At 42.6% G+C, this 22349-nt stretch overlaps 1 protein-coding gene across 1 annotated transcript in view; it reads left to right on the plus strand.

Moving 5' to 3' along the window:
• The window catches only part of LOC143127849 (uncharacterized), a 102905-nt gene that overhangs the window by 59353 nt on the left and 21203 nt on the right, over positions 1-22349 (plus strand). Inside the window, exon 12 of the mRNA XM_076289563.1 lies at positions 9618-9791. Within this exon, the coding sequence (XP_076145678.1) occupies positions 9618-9791 (174 nt within the window). The remainder of the gene's footprint in view (positions 1-9617; positions 9792-22349) is intronic.

Consider the following 22349-nt stretch of genomic DNA (forward strand, 5'->3'; position numbering starts at 1 on the left):
CATGGTCTAGGTTGGTTAGGTTGGTCCGTCCCGTTGATGTGGACTGAACCATAACCCTAAAAACCCTAACCAATCACCATCGACATAAGCACGTCCGTCACAAACACAAAACAAATGAGCCAGTTAGCTTACCTTAGCTTGCGCCCCAAGAAGGGTAACTTCTCCTTACCCACAACCATTCGCTTGCTTGTTCTGCTGCCAAAGACATGTTACTAACCACCTTCCTTAGACTTCGTCCATAAATGCCCAATTCAGACAGCAAGCTGATAGCAGATCTGGCCACAAACCCTCATGCACCGATTTCAATAGGCCTTAATCGTGCACTCCAACCTCGCTTAGCTGCCTCCTCTGCTATTGCAGTGTATTTAGCTCATTGGCTTCTTCCACTCTGTCTTCCCAAGGAACAGTAAGTTCAATGAAGTAAACTATCTGTCATGGTTTTGGGACTTTTTGGCGGCCTCTGGTGGTCATTTGCTTTAACACATGCTTTGTTAGCCTTAATTCTATGTTATTCATTTCACCTGTGTCCTGTTATCTCTGTCATGTGACCTGACCATGTGGTATTTAAGCTCTGCTCCTGCCATGCCCTTTGCTTAGTCTTTGTTTGACATTGCTTTGTTACATTGCCTAGCCTTGCTACTGAACTCTGTTTTGCGTCACTCTGGTACTTTTGGACTCGGACTGTGTCTTGGATTATTCTCTTGGATTGCCCCTGTATGGAATACTGTTTGGACTAAATCTCCACTTTGTGGAATAACTGAACTTTGTTAAGGTACAGTTGCAAACTTGCCTCTGTTTGGATTTTTCTCTCCTTTGTTGGATTTTGTGATCTCCTTTGTTTTGGAAAATAAGCTTCATGTTGGAATAAAGAAGAGTTATTGTCTACATAGTCTCTGCACTTGAGTCAACCCAATTGCTGATAGCTCATTAGGTAAAGAGTCAGTACTTGGATCCAGAGGCCCGGGTTCAAACACCGAGCGTGACACTATCTTCTCTGAATCTGACCAAAGATGTAGATCGGTAGTACTCACTATATGTGGAGGTACCGCCATCTGCTGGCCAAGATCACACTTACAAACAGTGTGAAAATTAGTAATTAGTTACAGTTACTAGTTACTTCTTTCAAAAGAATTACCTTATCAATTACTGTATATCAAAAGTAATTAGTTACTAGAGAAAGTAACTTTTGAGTTACTTTTAAGTCTGCTTTTAAAATGTCAATATGAACAGTCACACACACAATAAACCTAATTTTTAGACATATATATTGTAGTTCCAACGGGCCTTCAAATCAATAGCCTTGTGCATGAGTTCTCAAACTTTTCCAACCCCAAAACATTCTACAATGCATGAAGGCCTCCCTGACCTCGTTTTGCACCACCCTCACCATCTAGGTGGTTTGATAGATATGTACACTGCCTACTGCTAGCCTTCTACTGCTGCTACTACTACTAGTAGAGAGTGTAGAGTAGTAGTAGTAGTATGCATGGTGGTGCACTGACACTGAATTCTGCAATATAGTAATACGTTATTATTATCATTATTATTGCAATCCTTCTGTAGGCTACATGGAATGAGTTCAATGGGATGCAATGTGAAACAATGTTAAATGGCATATTTTTCAAAGCGGTTATTGTCTGCTCAATTTTGTACACACACACACACACACAACCTTAGGTTATCCTCATCCTGCTTTGAACACAGTTGTATAGCATCACCAGCAGTTTGGGAAAAGCCTGCGCTTCACAAGTGACTGACCTACCGAAATAAGTTCTAATGTGCATCCGAGGGTTTGGGGATATTGTCGCACACTATGCAGAAGGTGCTCAACCTGTTGTTACTATTCAGTTAATAAGGTGTTCCAGAGAGAAGTTGTATGTTCCGTTGCAGACAAATGAATCCATAACACCATGTACGTCAATTCCGATGTAAACATACTGTGCAAATAACTCAAGTCGCTGTAGTACGTAGGGTAGGCTATTTGGAGGTTTCTATCTTGTAAGGCGTTACTCCCAACACTGAGAACAAAGTATTTCAGATGTCAAAGGCTTGTGCAAAATTCCGAATTTTAGAATGGATCTCCACTCAATTCTGGAGAAAGTTTGTGACTACACGAACATGTACCAAGGAGAGAGTTTTCCTTTCTTCTTCCATAACATTTGCAGTCAAAGTTATGGATTTTTTTCCATTTTGCGGTCTTTATCCCCGTCAAATGTTACTGTGGAGATAGCATCTGATATCTTACGATCTAGCTCCTCTGCTGCCAGACCGAGAGATAAACAAACAGCATGCTGGTTCAGTATAAGTAGCCATGAGGTTACTTCTAGCATACAGCTGATTGGCCGACAGAACAAAAGAGCACTAATGGTCACGCCCAATTCAAACGCTGGTTTACTTCCTGAAACGTAACCATTTTCAAAGACAAAATATACACTTTTAAAGCAACCAATGCTGTTATCTGAAACATGGAATTGCTTCTTTAGGACTTCAACTTGCACATTCTGCAAAAAAACGAAAATAACTAATTTTGAAAAAAAAACTTCAACGTCGTTTTTCGCGACTTGCGTCTCTGCGACTTGCGCCTGGAATTCCCACGCCTGGTCACATATGGTGTGAAATATACTGTTAAAACAGATGATGTGTTTGCTAGTTTGCTAACTAAGCTAATGTTTTCTAGCAGTTATACTAATAATGCTAACTATGCTAACAATATTAACCATGTTAACTATGTTAACCATGTTATTTAGCTAACTCAGCTAATGTTTTCTAGCAGTTATGCTAGAAACAACAATGTTAACTATGTTAACCATGTTAGCTATGCTAACCATGTTACTTAGCTTGGTTGCTTGGCTGTTGCTAGGGTACTCGAGGTGGTTGCTAGGCTGTTGCTAGGTTAGTTGCGGTTGCTACCAGCATAGGTGGTTGCTAGGCTGTTGCTAGGTTAGTTGTGGTGGTTGTTATGCTGGTTGCCAGGTTAAACTCATTGGTTGCTATATTGGTTGCTAGGTTGTAACTGTGGAAGGCTGATTCTAGGGTATTTGACATGGTTGCTAGGCTGTTGCTAGGGTATTTGTCATGGTTGCTAGGCTGTTGCTAGGGTACTTGAGGTGGTTGCTAGGCTGTTGATAGGGTAGTTATGGTGGTTGATATGCTGTTGCTAGGGTACTTGAGGTGGTTGCTAGGCTGTTGCTAGGTTAGTTGTGGTGGTTGCTATGCTGGTTGCTACTACTACTGAACAGTTAAATAGGTGGATAGTTTAAATGGTTAAATGGTTTAACAGTGAATTATTGTGGTGAGGACTGTTATTTTGAAACAGTTGAGGACAGAGGAAGCAGTGGAACAGGATATGTAGTCTTAAAGGGGTGGTTCAGGATTTTGGACATAGGACCTCATTTCCAAGTTAGCAAGTGTGATATCAGTGGAGACCGTTTTCAACACAATTCCTCCCGTCCTTCTAATTGCAGAGTTCGCAGGTGCTAAGCTAGTTATCAGTATGTGTTAGCCTGCCACTACCACCTGCCGAGGCAAATATCGATGTAAATGTCTGTGTTGATAGTTTTATTTCTAACATTATTCTATCCTTGCATTTCAATGACTTACAAGCTGCTAATACCTAATAAGCACGTTATTTTAAAGCGTTACCGATTATTGTAAATATGAATGTACTGATTTATTGTCCAAAAGGATTGGATAACTGCAGTATTGGAGAGGAAGGCTTCAGAGCTCTTGCATCAGCACTGAGATCAAACCCCTCACACATGAGAGAGCTGCAGCTGGGTGGGAATAAAGCAGAAGACTCAGGAGTGACGCATCTTTCTTCTCTTCTGGAAGATCCCAACTTTCAACTAGAGAAACTAGAGTGAGTATCACAAAATCAAATACTGAGTTGCTGTCAATAAATTTGACAGTGATTTTTGTTTACACTTTTTCTCACACAAACACCCACACACTTACAATGTATTTCAGATGTCAATTCAGTCAGTCAGTTACTCCCTCGCTCCTTCACACACACACACACACACCACTACTGACTCACTCACTCAGTCAGTGACACCCTCCCTCACTTTCTCTCTCTCTCACACACACACACACACACACTGAGATACACACACTACTGACTCACTCACTCAGTCAGTGACACTCTCACACACACAGACAGACAGACAGACGACTGTCAGACAGTCTGTTACTCCCTCACTCCCTCACACACAGACACACAGCACTGACTTATTCCCTCACTCAGTCACACACAGACACTACACACAAACACTACACACACACACATAAACACAAACACACATAGAGACATACACACACAACTGACTCGATCACATTGTCAGTCACTCCCTCGCTCACTCAGATTATTGTAAATTTGACAGTACTCTTTGATTGTCCAAAAGGAAATGGAGATGAAGTATTTCTCCTACTTCTCTCTACAGCCTGTATGACTGCAGTATTGGAGAGGAAGGCTTCAGAGCTCTTGCATCAGCACTGAGATCAAACCCCTCACACATGAGAGAGCTGCAGCTGAGTGGGAAAAAGCAGGAGACTCAGGAGTGAAGCATCTTTCTTCTCTTCTGGAGGATCCCAACTGTAAACTGGAAAAACTAGAGTGAGTATCACAAGACCAAATACTGAGTTTTGGTCAGTGAAATTGACTGATTTTTTAAAAACTTTTTCTCACACAAACACACACCCCTATAAATCATTTCAGGTGTAATATTCAATTATCTTTATTCCACACACACACACAGTGTTGTGCCTGAACGCGTTCATTGAACGAAAGTTCATGAACTCGTTCATAATTTGAGCGAACGTGAACTGAACATACTGTAGGCTATTACTGCCTGATGAACGTTACTGTGAACTCGTTCATTCTGGTGTCTGTAAACGGCACACTCTTTCAGTTTAACTTCGTTCAATAGGGTGCCAGATTTCTACAGAGCCTTCCACGCGAAAACCCGGCTAAAACACACCGTAAAAAGGCCTTAACCCTTAGAACCCGATTGACGCAAAGTGTCAAAACACACCCTTTCTTCTATGTTACATTGCTCCGGAACTTTTCATCGCAGCGAGATGAAACCTTTATTGCGTGACAGAGCAGAAGTGGGACTTTCCAACGAGACTACACACTTGTCTGTACGATCAAGTATGAATCATGAAATTAAATCGAATTGCATCATATTTATAGTCTATACTTCTCTGCATTCACCTTCATTACTCTCGTTTGAATTACTCGCGAACCCGTGATCGCATAGATGTAGCAAGCATATCAGATGAAACAGGAGACACAGGGCTATCCATTGGCACCATGCATATCGATCCTTATGGCTTATAAAAACAGACGAAGTGACTGCAAAATAATAACATCATGTAGGCCTACACAAACCCACGCTGCACACCAATTACTCTCGTTTGAATTACTCGTGGACCCGTGATCGGATAAATATGCCACGCATGTCAGATGAAAGAGGAGACACAGAGCTATCATTTGATACCAAGTACATCCTTCTGGGTTATAAAACAGACGAAGTGACGGAAAAATAATAACTTCATATAGCTGGACTTACCCCACGTTTTTCTCTGTTTTTGTGGCAAAGCATGCTTATAATCCAACGCTATTGTGTGTGGCAAAGCATGTTTATAATCCGGTTTTGAGATCCTAGCAAATTCCTGCATGGCATCCAATTCAAGGCTCACATTACATCCCAATTTGTTCAACAAAGAAACACCTTTTTTGCCTTTACTTTGTTCATGGCAATGCAGTAAAAAGTTGAGAATCATTATGAGTGCATACACTTAGGCACACACAGGCTAACACACAAACTCGGGTCAAGTCAGGTCAGATCAGTTCGTGTCACAGATATGGAGCGCAGAAAGGTAATTTTTCATCACTAAATAAAAAATGGCATTTATTTCCGTAAATCACACACCACATATTTCTGTAAATTGCTCAGCCCCAGAGTATCCCTCCAACATGGCAATGATATTGCCAGATTCAGGACAGTCTGCCCTACACACACAAATGCATGTAGATCTATGAGCTTGCTGTGGTGAGATACATGTCAAAATATAAGAATTTTTATAATATGCTTTTTATATTTTAATTCTTTAAAAATCTAAATAAAATCAATGCTAGTACTAATACATGAAATCCGGATAGCCTAGACTGCTGAAATAAACTATATATAATATGTGTGTGTGGCACTTACAATGACCAGAATAAATCCTTATGAATAAAGGTAGTGAAAATGCCCTAAAAACAGCTTAGGGTTCTAAGGGTTAATATGGCAGCATGCAGGTCACCATTTCTCAAACTATGGGCCGCGGTCCCGGGTCATCGTCTGATAATTTGCTGCGCAATTGATCAAGGAACCGCGGACAGGAAAAGAAAACAAACGTTTCTGCAACTAGATGTACCGCAGAGCGGTACAAAATATGACCGCCGCCCAGTCCAGCACATTTATTCCACAAAAATAAATCATGCTAAAAGGCCTATATGATTCTCACTAAATTGCATTATCCACACTCAATTCTCACTGGTATCTGCTAGACAACAAGTACCAAAACATGATTAGTTCATAGATTTCACATGTAAAAATCATTTTATACAACCCCACCCCCATCTTGCCTGTTTATAATTCAGAGATTCTTGAATTGTGTGCATGTGTGCGTGTACACGTTTATGTTTATGTGTGTGTGTGTGTGGGTGTGTGTGTGCGTGCTTGTGTGTTTGCCTGCGTATGTGTGTTTGTGCATGTGCATGCATGCGTACATATGTCTACTGTGTGGGTATGTGTCATACGTATATCTGTTTATGCACATGTGTGCACATGGAATGGGTTAACATGACCCCTGGAGGCAAACATACAGAAAAAATTGGTCATCCTAGGCCCTACGGTTCTCAAGATATTCACAGAAAGCTGTGTCTGCCTTACCCTCCTTTCGGGGGGTCCAGTACAGCGGGGGGGCTACAGATCAAAACAAAAAACGATGGTTCCATGCTATCCATGTGGGGTTACATGCCCACCAAGTTTCGTGTACCCCGGTCTTTCAGTGTCCCGGGAATCCTTGTTGGTGTACGGTCACTAAATGTACACATAAATTATTTTATTGTAAGGCCCCCGATGAACGAAAGTTCACAAAACTTGGCATGCATTCGGAGGGTGTCATAATGATCCTACACTTTCAATTTCGCGCAGTTTTGACTATGTTAGGTCACAGATACCTGCGATCATTTTTACTTTTTTGTGTTTAACTAGGTGGCGCTATACATGAAATGAGTGGTTATGGAATGGGCTGACATGGCCCCTTGAGATCAACATACAAAAAAAAAAGATCCTCCTACACCTTACGGTTCTCAAGATATTCACGGTTCACGGTTCTCAAGATATCCTCCTTTCGGGGGTGCAGTCCAGCGGGGGGGCTACAGATCAAAACGAAAAACGATGGTTCCATGCTATCCATGTGGGGTTACATGCCCACCAAGTTTCGTGTACCCCGGTCTTTCAGTATCCCGGGAATCCTTGTTGGTGTACGGTCACTAAATGTACACATAAATTATTTTATTGTAAGGCCCCCCATGAACGAAAGTTCACAAAACTTGGCATGCATTCGGAGGGTGTCATAATGATCCTACACTTTCAATTTCGCGCAGTTTTGACTATGTTAGGTCACAGATACCTGCGATCATTTTTACTTTTTTGTGTTTAACTAGGTGGCGCTATACATGAAATGAGTGGTTATGGAATGGGCTGACATGGCCCCTTGAGATCAACATACAAAAAAAAAAGATCCTCCTACACCTTACGGTTCTCAAGATATTCACGGTTCACGGTTCTCAAGATATCCTCCTTTCGGGGGGTGCAGTCCAGCGGGGGGGCTACAGATCAAAACGAAAAACGATGGTTCCATGCTATCCATGTGGGGTTACATGCCCACCAAGTTTCGTGTACCCCGGTCTTTCAGTGTCCCGGGAATCCTTGACGGAAATTTGGACATGCGAAAAAAAAAAGAAATCTGACTAAATCTATATGACCGCCGCTTTGCTGCGTGGCGGTCATAATTAGAAGTAGGAAATACTTGTTAGTTTGTTTTGATCTGTAGCCCCCCCGCTGGACTGGACCCCCGAAAGGAGGGTAGGGCAGACACAGTTTTCTGTGAATATCTCGAAAACCGTAGCACGCACGCATGCACGTTACAGTACAGTGGGTTGGGTTCCATTTAGAAGTGTCCACTTCATTCACCCTTTCCGTGATTCACAGCTACGTGAAATGTATTACTACTGATATGCAAAACGATTAACTTTTCGCCAAGAGGTGGCAGCTTGATACTGCAAGGTGTAAGCCATTGGTTCCAAAGGAGATTTTATTTGGGTCGCCAGCATAGTGACAATTTGTGTTGTGTAATAGGCCTAGCATAGGGCCTACCTTATATAGCTTATAGTTTGTTAACAGTCACGGTTTTGTCATAACTCCCTCTATGCATTTTTGCATTTAGAATAGCTCTAAAACCGGGGGGCGAACACGTCGCAGGGGGGGCGCCAGTGCGTGGATATCTCAATCGCAAAATTAACTAGGCTGGGTGAAAATCAAAAGATTGCGTCAAAAGATTGAGCTTAACCATGGACCTCATGGTTGCAAAATGCAAGGAAACATGAATCAGCATATTATTTGCACAAACAATAACGGACAGTAGCTCTTCAACTTTGCCCGTTAAAATGTGTATGAACAGTCTCGCAACGCATTTCATGTAGGCCCTTTTGGACATGTCAGTTATTTGCACCACTGGGTAAAACGGCATTTTGTTTTAGACTACTGGTATTTAATTTGTGCATTGACAATAAAGCTGAATATCATTTGAACTAGATGACTATTATGCATATGTAGAAGAAGAAGAAACATTCACAAAAATCCATAACATGACCTCTCCTCTTGATAGCTGTTGAAAACTGCATGGAACTGACAGGGATTGTTTTGTTTAATAATAAATAAATACATTATGCTGCTACCTTCTGCTTTTCCCAAATACAATGTAGCCTACAGGTGTACCTTTCATCAGTCCAGTTGCAATGGATGGACTGTGATGAACTGCCCTACTTGTGATTGTTTAGAGATTTTAAAGGTTTTATAACAATGTTACAGATTTTTTGGCCCAGAAACAAATCTATTCACCTTTGCAGCACCAGTAGGCTACTTTGTGTGCGGAATGTGTGCAAACACACATTCCAAACAAGCATACACAAAAGTTTCAAGAGTGGGGGATGGAGTAGAAGATGGAGACAAATTCATTAATATGATTTATTTTCGCGGAATGGATGTGCAGGACTGAGCGGCGGTCATATTTTGTACCGCTACGCGGTACATCTAGTTTGAAAAAGTAATTCAAATGGTGTGTATGGTTTTGTTGTAATAATTACATTTTTAGAAAGGATTGTTGAGTTTTGATTGCAGTGTTTCAGTTTGGCATAGATGTGACTTGTTTATCTCCAAGTGCTATGTCTTATTTGGCTGTGTGTAGAGTTTTGATATACTGTAATAAGCCAAATTCAGCAAAAAGTGTTCCTAGTTGTCCAAAAGGAAATGAAGATGAAGTATTTCTCCTACTTCTCTCTACAGCCTGGATAACTGCAGTATTGGAGAGGAAGGCTTCAGAGCTCTTGCATCAGCACTGAGATCAAACCCCTCACACATGAGAGAGCTGCAGCTGAGTGGGAATAAACCAGGAGACTCAGGAGTGAAGCATCTTTCTTCTCCTCTGGAGGATCCCAACTGTAAACTGGAGAAACTAGAGTGAGTACCACAAGAACAAATACTGAGTTGCTATCAGTGAATTTGACAGTTACTGATTTTCACACTTTATCTCACACAAACACCCACATACCAGGGTTTCCGTTGTCCGGTAATTACCGGACATTGGCCGGAAAAAAAATGAAATGTCCGACAAAATTAAGTCTCTCCGGTCAAATTGTCCGATTGAAATTGGCTAATAATCCCGTCCCCTAACGCAATCTGAATTTGAGAATAAGCCTATAGGCTATTATACGTCCTCTGGCTATGTTTTTAAATGAACAGGCTCTACCGTTTGAAAAGTAAGCTATTAAACAACACGCTTAGCCTATGCTGCATTTCAAATAGGAAGCGCACACGGCTTAAAACGTCCATGTTAAACAACAAATGAGTGAGGCGGTTCAAACATGGCCAGGCCCAGGCAGACTAGCCTTAAAAGTTTTTTCAGAGGCCAGACGCGATGGATGATGATAAGTTCCACCACCACCAGATAAAAAGCAGAAGTGTCGGGCGTATCTGTCGGAATCAGTGACGGAGTTGCGGGGGGTGCGGCCGCTCCAAGACACTGTCACTCTCCCTGTACACTGGACATGCAAAGTGTTCTTTACCCAAAGCAGTAGGCCTATGCGTTCTCTGTCTATGATCTACAGGGTTAGGGCCTCCTCGACGAGGCGATTACTGGTCCGCGGATAATTTCTGGCACAATTAAACGGTATCATTGAACCTCAGCCGAAAGAAAAAGAAACTAAACATTTCCCAGAATAGGAAACATTTCTTAATTTATTTTTATCAAATAAAGAGGCATAGCATTAGGGGGTAGTGGTGTGAGCGCTCATTCTTGTGTGTGCGCATCTGTGTAAGTTAAACAGTCACCACTGGAGATAACGTGGGTAGCATGCAGCAACAAACAACGTAGCCTTTTTAAAACAACGAACGAAGCGGACTCTTGCTGTCCATGAAAATATACTGGCTAGATCTTGTTAGGCATGTTTAAGTTAGGCTAATGAACATGTTGCACATACAGCCTGATTATGTCATTCTTTAAGCTACATAGCCTGTCTCCAGTTTTCCTCAATTTGACTAATTAAGAAGGGATAATAGTATATTTGACCGGCATATTATCAAAAAGTCCGGAAAACGAAACCTCTGCCGGTCACTTTGACCGGCATCATTTTTTTTCTAGCGGAAACTCTGCCACATACACTTAAAAAGTATTTCAGTTGTGAAATTCGGTTATCTTTATTCCACACACACACACACACACACACACGCACACACACACACACACACACACACCACTGACTCACTCTCTCAGTCAGTCAGTCTGTCACTCCCTCACTGAGGGATAAATGAACCTTACATTTTTCAGTAGCCGTACAGTAGTTGTGTAGATTTGACCCAAATCTGGTTTGGTTCTTACCAGGGGCCATTGGCGGAGCGAGGGGGTGGCTTCGGGGGATCAAGCCCTGAATTTGTTTTCAAAAGCCCTGAATTCTTTTTTTTATGTGTTTTCAATTTCCAAAGATTCTAATTTCTAATTTAACTTCCCCTCGGTTTCTCTATAAATGTTACAAAATGTACTAATACTGAGCAAATATCCCTTATTTTCAAACCCCAATATTGACAGATAATCTGATTTACCACACGATGAGTTTAGGCAATGCCAGAGCCGAGATGTAGCGGTTTACGTCATAAACCTGGCAGGAAAGTTCAGAGCGGCGCAGTCAGTTTAAGTCAAGTCAAGTCAAGTCATATTTATTTATATAGCACACTTAAACGCAATGTTATTGACCCAAGGTGCTCATAAATTAAAAAAAAAGAAACAGTAATAAAAACATAAAATAAAGACATAAATGACAAAAAATAAAATAAATAAATGAAAATACAAAATAATAATAATAATAATAATAATAATAATAATAAACAGATTATGATTGTAGATAAAAATAAACATATGGTTACTGAAACTACTACTACTATAGGCCTAGAGAAAGATGTACAGTAAAGTTAGATGCCAGTTAATATAATGCAGAAAAAAATAGAAATAAGATTAAATAAATAATAATAAAATAAAATAAACAACCAAACAAGGGGAGAAATTAATGGACATTATAGGCCAAAGAAAATAGATGGGTCTTTAAATTTGATTTAAAACTACTGATGGTGGGAGAGGACTTAATTTCTATAGGGAGATTGTTCCAGAGTCTAGGGGCAGCAACAGAAAAAGCTCCATCACCTTTAGTTTTAAGGGTTGCCTTTGGGACTGATAGAAGAAGTTGTGAGGAAGACCTCAGTGGCCTAGAAGGACAGTGGGGACTTAAAAGGTCACAGATATACTGTGGTGCCATTCCATTTAGGGCTTTGAAAACAAAAAGTAAAACTTTAAAATGAATTCTGTAATTGACAGGTAACCAATGGAGTTGGGCCAGCACAGGACTTATATGCATATGTTTCTTTGTTCCAGTAAGAAGCCTAGCTGCTGCATTTTGGACTAACTGAAGTCTAGCAAGGGTAGATTGGTTCAGACCTAAATACAGAGAGTTACAATAGTCCAGCCTAGATGTAACAAAAGCATGGATTACAGTTTAAACAACAAGCCGGTAAGAAAAACGATTGTCAAAACATTAGGCAATTAGGCTACTGTACCCCGGAATACACAAATAAATTTCAGAAAGACAGAAAGTTTGTTGTACTGTATTCATAGAGTCTAAATGACCGAATCAGTAGATTTACCTGTTGTCAGTTGAGTTCGTTCAATTCATTTATTGTAGGCTAGTAGCCTAGGCAAATATGAAACAGAGATGTAACGTGGCTACCGGCGGGATTTTGAACTTGCATGTTTCATGCATTTTAGGGCAAAAAAAACATGGGATTGATGTGTTCTCCATTTGAGATTTGCGGACGTACACAGACAGCTCAGACACAGAGCGCATATAGGCCAAGGTTAGGCTACTTTCACTTTCTAGAGTGCGCATTCATTACGCAAAAGATGCTTCATACCAAAACAACAATATAGTAGGCCGACATAGTATGCCTAGGTTTGGCTACTTTCACTTTCTAGAGTGCACATTCGTTACGTAAAAGATGCTTCATACCAAAACAACGATCAAACATTATGAAATGTATCATGACTTGTTGTCACAAAGACTTACTCCAATTAGAAAATCGAAACCAAATGCCTATAGACCCCCCTTGAAAGACCCAAAGTGCCAGTCAGATATACCTTGAGTCTCACATGTTTAAAGTCTCAATGTGTCCATTAGTTTACAGTACACAGAATTCACTAGAAGTCATTATTTAAGGGGTTATTTTTCAAAATTTTCTGCCGGTAGGGCATGCCCCCGGACCCCCCTAGCCTTCCTGTGTGTGACACTGGGCTAAGCATAGACATAATATACATAGACGCCGCATTGGCTGCTGGAAACAAGAAATGCGGCCGCCATCTTGGACCTGTCATACTCCTCGTTGCGTTGCAGCAGAAAACACAAGATAGATAGATAGATAGATAGATAGATAGATAGATAGATAGATAGATAAATACTTTATTGATCCCCAAGGGGAAATTCAGGGGGTCTCAGTAGCATACAGACATCACACACAACATGCACTTACAGCAAATGGTAAATATAAGTATAAGTATAAACATATAACCAAACTCCACTGTACAATACAGACAGTAGGAGATAAGAAAAACTAACAAAACTAAATATACTATATAAATTAAATGCAAAAAAAAACAGTGTGCTTGAGGGTGGTCAAGTATGAGACGCTTGTATTGACAGGGCCTGTAGTTCTGTGTGCAAAGTGAGGTGCTCAAGAGAGTGAGTATCATGGTGAAGGTGCAAAGTAGTCCAACAGTAGTTCTGTGTGTATGGTAAGGTGCTCAAGAGAGTGACTGTCCTGGTGAAGGTGCCAAAAAAAGTAGTCCAACAGTAGTCCCTTAGTTATGTGTGCATGGTAAGGTGCTCAAGAGAGTAAGTGTCCTGGTGAAGGTGCAAAAAGTAGTCCAACAGTAGTCCTTTAGTTATGTGTGCATGGTAAGGTGCTCAGAGAGTGAGTGTCATGGTGAAGGTGCAACAAGTAATCCAGCATTAGTCCAACAGTGCAATAATAAGGTCTAGAGACCAGCATAAATAATATGGACAAATAGGAGAGCAAAGTATAATATAATGTAGACAAGGTAATATAAAAAACTATAAAAACTATGTCAGTGCAGAAACAGGTTGAGGTAATAGGGTTACAGCCATTCAGTATTATTGTAGCAGAAGCCATTGATCATGTGTGCTAATATAGCATGAAAAACATGAAAAACAGTGTAGCAGGAAAGCGGTAGTAAAAACAATAGACTGTGGACATTAGTAAAACAGTAGTAAAGCAGTAGTGGGTAGTCAGTACTCAAACATGGAGAGGGTGGAGAGGCAGACAGACTAAGCAGAGAAGTCTATCTCTCCTCTTCCCTTTAGTGATGCATTGAACAGTTCAATGGCCCTGGGGACAAATGACTTCCTCAGTCTGTCTGTTGCGCAAGTCAGTGAGCGAAATCTCCAGCTGATCAAGCTCTTTTGCTTTTTAATAGTGCTGTAGAGTGGGTGGCATTCATTGTCCAAGATGTTGATCAGTTTGTTCAGGGTCCTTTTGTCAGATATTGAAGTGATGCACTCCAGTTCAGCTCCCACTACAGAGCCAGCCTTCCTTAACAGCCTGTCAAGTCGCCCAGCATCCTTCTTCTTTGTACTTCCTCCCCAGCATACCACTGCATAGAAGAGGACGCTGGCCACAACAGACTGATAGAACATCCTGAGGAGCTTGCTGCACACATTGAAGGACCGCAGCCTCCTCAGGAAGTACAGCCTGCTCTGCCCTTTCTTGTAGAGTGCGTCAGTGTTGGCTGACCAGTCCAGTTTATTGTCCAGGTGGAGACCCAGATACTTGTAGGTGCTTACCGCCTCCACATTGACCCCATCAATGGAGACTGGTAGCAGAGCGGGCTTAGACCTGCGGAAATCCACCACCATCTCCTTGGTCTTTGAAGTGTTGAGTTGAAGGTGATTGAGTTTGCACCATTGCACAAAGTCCTCCACCAGGCTCCTGTACTCCTCCTCTTGCTCGTCCCTGATACACCCCACAATTGCAGTATCGTCAGAAAACTTCTGCATGTGGCATGACTCGGTGTTGTAACAGAAGTCAGATGTGTACAGGGTGAACAGGACTGGAGAGAGCACAGTTCCCTGTGGCGCTCCGGTGCTGCTGATCACAGTGTCAGAGAGACAGTTCTTCAGTCTGACGAACTGTGGTCGCTCGGTCAGGTAGTCTGTAATCCAGGTTACCAGGTGAGCGTCCACACCCATCTGCAAGAGCTTGTCTCCCAGTCTGAGGGGTTGGATGGTGTTAAAAGCACTTGAGAAATCAAAGAACATGATTCTCACAGCACTTTTCCCCTTGTCTAGGTGAGTATGTGTCCTGTGTAGAAGATAAGTGATGGCATCGTCCACGCCCACTTTCTCCTGGTATGCAAACTGTAACGGGTCTAGTGCATGGCGTACCTGGGGTCTGAGCATACCTAAGACGAGTCGCTCCATTGTCTTCATCACATGTGATGTTAGAGCGACAGGTCTGTAGTCATTAAGCTCACTAGGATGTGGCTTTTTAGGGACAGGGGTGAGACATGATGTCTTCCACAGTGTTGGAACTTGTCCGAGACGTAGACTCCAGTTGAAGATGTGCTTCAGTGGCTCCCCCAGTTCAGCAGCACAGGCCTTGAGTAGCCTTGGACACAGTCTGTCAGGCCCGGCTGCCTTACGAGGATGAAGTCTTTTTAACAGATAGCTTACTTCGGAAGCTGTAATGATGGGGGGGATGAGGGGAGTGGAGGGGTAGGAGGAGTGCTTCTGAGAGGGTTGTCGTGTAGCTAGAACCTGATGGCCGTTGGCTGAAGCCATTGTTGCCGCACTGCTCGTGGTCACTGTGTGGGGGAGAGGTGCGATAGTCTGATGTGCAGTGATGGTGGAGGGGGGGAGAGGAGGGGAGAGGGAGTGCTTCTGGGGTCTGTGTGTCTGATGGCTGTTGACTGAAGTCGTTGTCACCTCATTGTTCGTGGTCGCCATGTGGGGGAGGGGTGCAATATCCAGTGATGGCACAGGCAAGGAGGCATCAGGCGGGGGCAGGGTGTGGGGTGATGGGGGCTCAGGTCGTTGGATGTCCCCAGGATGCAGAGCTGGGGAGACTGGGAGACTGGGAGGTGGGGGTAGGGCGGGCACGCTAACAAGAGCAGTAGCAGTACTTGGCGCTGGTGCAGGGCAATCGAACCTGTTGTAAAAGTGGTTCAGCTGGTTCGCCCTGACCAGGTCTCCCTCCTCAGAGCTGCTGCTCTTCTTAAGGCCAGTGATGGATTTCATACAGTCCCACACCTCCTTCATGTTGTTCTCCTGCAACTTCTGTTCCATCTTCCTTCTGTAGTCCTCCTTAGCCTCTTTCAGCTTCTTCTTGAGTTCCCCCTGTACTTGCCTCAGCTCTGCCATGTCCCCCTCTTTAAACGCCATCTTTTTCCTATTGAGAAGGGTCTTGACATTACTGGTTATCCAAGGCTTGTTATTTGGATAGCAGCGTACAGTCCTTGTGGGAACAACAATGTCCATACAAAAGTTCAGATAGTCAGTAGTGCAATGTGTGGCCTCCTCTAAGTCCTCTCCATTCAGTAGCACACTCCAGTCAGTGGACTCAAAGCAGTCTCTCAAAGCCTCATCCGCTTCTGGTGTCCACTTCCTGAAGGTGCGCGTGGCAACTGGTAGCCTCTGAACTTTTGGCTTGTACATTGGCTGAAGATGAATGAGGTTATGGTCCGACTTCCCCAGTGGGGGAAGGGGGGTGGCACTGTAAGCGTCCCTCACGTTTGCATACATGAGGTCTATTGTCCTGTTTTTCCTAGTTGGGCAGTCAACAAACTGGTAAAAGATGACAGCACTGTGCAGCATGTTCCTGCTCAAATCGGCGGACCATACTCGGGGGATTTACTTTTCACAAGTAAGATTTAACATTACCGTACTATTGGTTGTATTTTGTATTTTCGAACAATGTGGCCTGTATCATAGCTACATGTATGACCTTTGCAGCAAAAAAAAAATGTGTGAAAATCTGTTCGGTATTCAGTGAGATATGATTAATTAAGTGCGCTGACAGCTCATCTCACCGACCAAACAGATTACACTGAGTGGAGTGGATGACCGGTCCAAGATGGTGGCTCCACGTCTCGTCAGCGCTAGTAGGGAGTAGCGGTCGATGCAGCGTCTATAGTATATTATGTCTATGGGGCTAAGCCCCCAATGTTTCAAATGTCTGGCTCCGCCCCTGCCAGGGGCTTTTACTGCCTGAAATATCCGATTTTGTTTTCCACGCTCAGAGTTTAGTGCTGGGCTGGTGGGTGCCTATTTCCGCTCTTTCACGCGGCACATGAACGGTTAGACCGAGAATTCTCGTCGCTAATCAAAATTCCACTGGAGCTCCAAGCGGATTTCTACACGCAGTCTTACAACACTGTTTAAAGCCCTTCGAGTCATGGTAAAATGTAATTTTTGGTACATAGCTAATTTAAATACACTTATGGTGTGGGTGCTTGCGTTTCTTTAGGAATCTGCCGTCTTGGTTTGTGTAGAAATGAATAAGTGACACATACATGAAAGAGAGCGGAAGTAGGGGATAGGCGGTAATAGGTGGCATTCCTATACATAACGGCTCCCACACACAGCTGCGTTCCGTCAACACATTCCAGTGGGTGTTCCCGACGGTAGCTATGCAAATGACTTGAAGTAAAACCGTAATGTGATTGTTTGGTGCCGTCCGTAGATTGGCTTGATTGGCCGGTGCCGTCTGTCGGTGCAGCAACAGCTGAACTCCTCAACGCGAGCAGCGGGAGAAACGCGACGCGACGGACCCACAATTCAGTTCGGCAACGGATCACATGAGCCCATGTAAAGTGAATGGGATGCGTCTCCAGCAACGCGATGCACGCAGCTGTGTGTGGGAGCCGTAACAAACAGCTAACCAACCCAGCTGCGTTCTACAGCTAAGGCTCCACATGCAGCTGACTGCTACCACTTTGCCTGTTTAAAGAGTCTTATCTCTATCACATCTGACTTGAGATAAGAACTTAATTGCACTGCGGTGTTCATGATGCTAACCTTTAATGAACACCGAGCTGAACTGTCATACGGCCAGATTCTGTGCCGCAACAATCTGGTATCATTCTGATCCATGCATGCGCAAATATGGAGTCCCAGCGTGTGTGAGAGAGAGAGATGCGGAGTTTAGGTCAGTTTGCTGCTGCATGAAACAAAGAAGACCATGTCTACATGAAATAGTAACAAAATATAATCCATGTGGTGGTCACAAAATGTATTTAAGGGAGCATCGCTTTTACCCCAACTCAGTGCCGGCTTTGGCCGTAAGGCAGCTGATACACAGGAGCCGTTGCTTCCGTCGCCTTCATCTGTGTTCAGAGAGTGGCAGCATATTAAAGCCTTCCCTAGCTGACCAAGGGAGCACCTACACCAGCGTGTAGCTCTGCCCTGTTCCTTTGAATCCTCTCTAATAATGTGTTGCTGCTCAGCACTTAGCTACTGTGGTTAGCTACAGTATTTCAGTATTTTAATTGCTTCCTGGATTTCTCCTTTGCACTTCATATTGCAAAATTGCCACGTATTGCTACCCCTTGATTACTCAAACTCATTTATCACATACATTTATAAACATACATTCATTAACTATTTCAAATCAAGGCCAACACTTTCCCGATTTTCTCCTGAAACTTCTCCTCAGAGTGTTGAGCAGATGCTCAATCCTTTTCTCTTTCCCTCCTGCTGCCAATCAACCAACCACCTGCACCGCAGCGCGGAGCTCCGTTCCTCCGGCGTCTCTCCCTTTGGCCATGCAACATGCTTTGTCAACCCAGCAAGTTATGGGTGGCCGCGTGCAGCCCTCCACTACTGCGGTCTCTTTTTCTCTATTCCAGCTAATCAAGCCTCCCCTCTTTTCTCTTTGCAGACCAGGGCTGGACTAGGACAAAAAATCGGCCCGGGCATTTTTGGCCCGAACGGCCCACTACAATCGGTCATGCACACTCACTAATATGCAATCCTGGCATTAGGCTACCCTTAAAAATGTGTATTGAACTAAGTGCCGTGGAGCAGTGCAAGTGACTGTGCAAGACTGTACTCACTCGTGCTTTCTGACTCATTGGTGGTCCAAGGTGGCTGGAGTACACAATCTCTATACTCAAGTATACACTGCCATTCAAAAGGTTGGGGTCACATAGAAATTTCCATTCCACTCCATTATAAACAGAATACCAGCTGAGATCAGTTGCATTGTTTTTTTTTTTTTTTTTAATCAGGGCAGCAGTTTTCAGATTACATTATGTGCTTACATAATTGCAAAATGGTTCTCCAATGTTTTCACAGTTAGCCTTTGAAAATGATATCAGATTAGTAAACAGAATGTGCCTTTGGAACATTGGATGAATGGTTGCTGATAATGGGCATCTGTATATTGCATTAAAAATCCGCCATTTCTTTCTACAATAGTCATTTACAACATTAATCATGAAAACAAGGACATTTCTAAGTGACTCCAAACTTTTGACTAGTGTAAATAAAAGCACTTGTCAAAGAGGAGGCTCTGCTAGAAGAACCTGAAGTAGGCTACTACACTCAGAGCTCCATGAGCTCAGCTCACATTGATGTCTCTCAGTGATTTATGAAAATCTTTCCTTTTCTTATGTAAATATTTCCTTTTGGATGAAGATAACTTGAAATATTGTACTTTCACCCATCTTTACCAGGGGAACCCTTTGTCAAATAATTTGAATATTATGTTATATGATAGCCAATGATATGGTTGTCCTAGTCAAAAGCTATGTTGACATAGAAAATGTCATGTTAATGTGGAAAATTCAGCTGAAAATGTGACCATGTTAAGGACCAATGTTAGCAATAAAAACAATGCTAAAGTAATGTATGCTGTGATATTTGACTGATGGCCACAGCAAGTCATCATCATCATCAGCAGCATGAAATGTTACCCAGACCGCACTCTGTGAGTGTGTTAATTATGAAGCTTCGTTTGCCACGCTATACATTCTCCTCCTCATCCCTCTGCCTTGTAATAGCCTGCGTTTGCTTACCTCTCCTCACTAAAGTTCAAACTATTGCTGACATAGGCTACCTGAGTGTTGCGTACAAATAAGTAAGTAAGTATATACTCTTTTGATCCTGTGAGGGAAATTTGGTCTCTGCATTTATCCCAATTTGTGAATTAGTGAAACACACTCAGCACACAGTGAACGAACGGTGAGGTGAAGCACACACTAATCCCGGCGCAGTGAGTTGCCTGCTACGGCGGCCCTCGGGGAGCAGTGAGGGGTTAGGTGCCTTGCTCAAGGGCACTTCAGCCGTGCCTACTGGTCGGGGATCGAACCGGCAACCCTCCGGTTACAAGTCCGAAGCGCTAACCAGTAGGCCACGGCTGCCCGCACACAATTGACATCCCGCCTTTACCTGCTGCAACTTCTGCATGCACTTTATTTATTAATTTTGACGCTTTCTCTGAATTTTGGCTCTGAGCCAATGTGGGAAGGGTAGAGTTGTTATTGGGCCAGTCTAGTGTCAGTATAGAAATTGAACCAATGGGCCGTGACTGTCCTTGCTTTGGGCCGATTTGTTGCCCGTGTTTTAAATTAACAATAACAAATAATAATTTAATTTGATCGGCCCAAAAAGTACGCCGGCCCACTGGGAAAATGCCCGGTATGCCAGATGGCCAGTCCAGCCCTGTTGCAGACCCAGGGTTGCTGCACAACCTCCTCCTCCTCCCCATGTAGCGACCAAGTCGCTACCTTTCCCCTTTCCTCATCATCTCCCGCCGGCGCGAACCGCATTCGTGCCCGAGTCTCTTACCCAGCCAGGGACCGCGTCCCTGGTTTTCCCTCATGGGGTCACCGCATCATACCAACAATATTTTTCCCAGATCACACCCAGGTCAATCTATGGAAATTATTGAATCTTTAGTTTCTCTTTCTGCTCTTCATGTTCTGCTCTTTATAAAACCCTCTTGCTTCATCTTTAAGGTGCCTTAGTTGCCAAGCTGTACTCACCTAAACTGACCCTGAGCTCTGCAACTGCAAGCTCATTGCCCTGCATGTCATGTTAAGTTAAACCTCAAGAACCCATTTTTAGGTTTGGTACAGCCACCACTGCGGCAAATGATGGTCTGACCAATCTGCACAGGACTCCTTGACCATTGGCTATCATGCCAGACAAGTTCACTTGTTTGGAATGTCAACTCATAGATTGGCATTTGCATCAATATTAGATCCCCTTCTGCTATAGATGACAGGCGGCTCATAGTTGTCTTAACTCAAGTTGTTCTTCCATCGCATCCCCATTAGATTCCCTCTTTGCTACAGACGACGGACATTCCATCACTTGCTTTTGGTTTCAAACCCAGCAGACCATTACTCGACTCATTCTTTTAAGATTGGCTACATATAGCCCAGGCGTGTCCAGTCGGACATAGTGGCAGAGTAGCTAGTCTATCTTTTTTCTCAGCAGACCGTGTCTGTCTGTCCTGTATTGACAACATTGTCAAGTCAAGTCATATTTATTTATATAGCACACTTAAACGCAATGTTATTGACCCAAGGTGCTCAGAAATAAAATAAACAGTAATAAAAACAAAAAAATAAAGACATAAATGACAAAAAATAAAAAATAATTAAATGAAAATACATAATAATAATAATAATAATAATAATAATAATAATAATAATAATAATAATAATAAACAGATTATGATTGTAGATAAAAATAAACATATGGTTACTGAAACTACTACTACTACTATAGGCCTAGAGAAAGATGTACAGTAAAGTTAGATGCCAGTTAATATAATGCAGAAAAGAAATAGAAATAAGATTAAATAAATAAAAATAAAATAATATACAAAAAAATAAACAACCAAAACAAGGGGAGAAATTAATGGACATTATAGGCCAAAGAAAATAGATGGGTCTTTAAATTTGATTTAAAACTACTGATGGTGGGAGAGGACTTAATTTCTATAGGGAGATTGTTCCAGAGTCTAGGGGCAGCAATAGAAAAAGCTCTATCACCTTTAGTTTTAAGGGTTGCCTTTGGGACTGATAGAAGAAGTTGTGAGGAAGACCTCAGTGGCCTAGAAGGACAGTAGGGACTTAAAAGGTCACAGATATACTGTGGTGCCATTTAGGGCTTTGAAAACAAAAAGTAAAACTTTAAAATGAATTCTGTAATTGACAGGTAACCAATGGAGTTGGGCCAGCACAGGACTTATGTGCATATGTTTTTTTGTTCCAGTAAGCAGCCTAGCTGCTGCATTTTGGACTAATTGAAGTCTAGCAAGGGTAGATTGGTTCAGACCTAAATACAGAGAGTTACAATAGTCCAGCCTAGATGTAACAAAAGCATGGATTGCAGTTTCTATGTCAGTAGCCAGGGCTTTAATTTAGCTATTTGTCTTAGTTGAAAAAAGCTT

This window comes from Alosa pseudoharengus, unplaced genomic scaffold (assembly GCF_046254945.1).
Source record: "Alosa pseudoharengus isolate Yale_2024_CS ecotype anadromous, Long Island Sound unplaced genomic scaffold, YU_APseudo_1.1 YU_APseudo_1.1_scf_17, whole genome shotgun sequence".
Lineage (NCBI taxonomy): Eukaryota > Metazoa > Chordata > Actinopteri > Clupeiformes > Clupeidae > Alosa > Alosa pseudoharengus.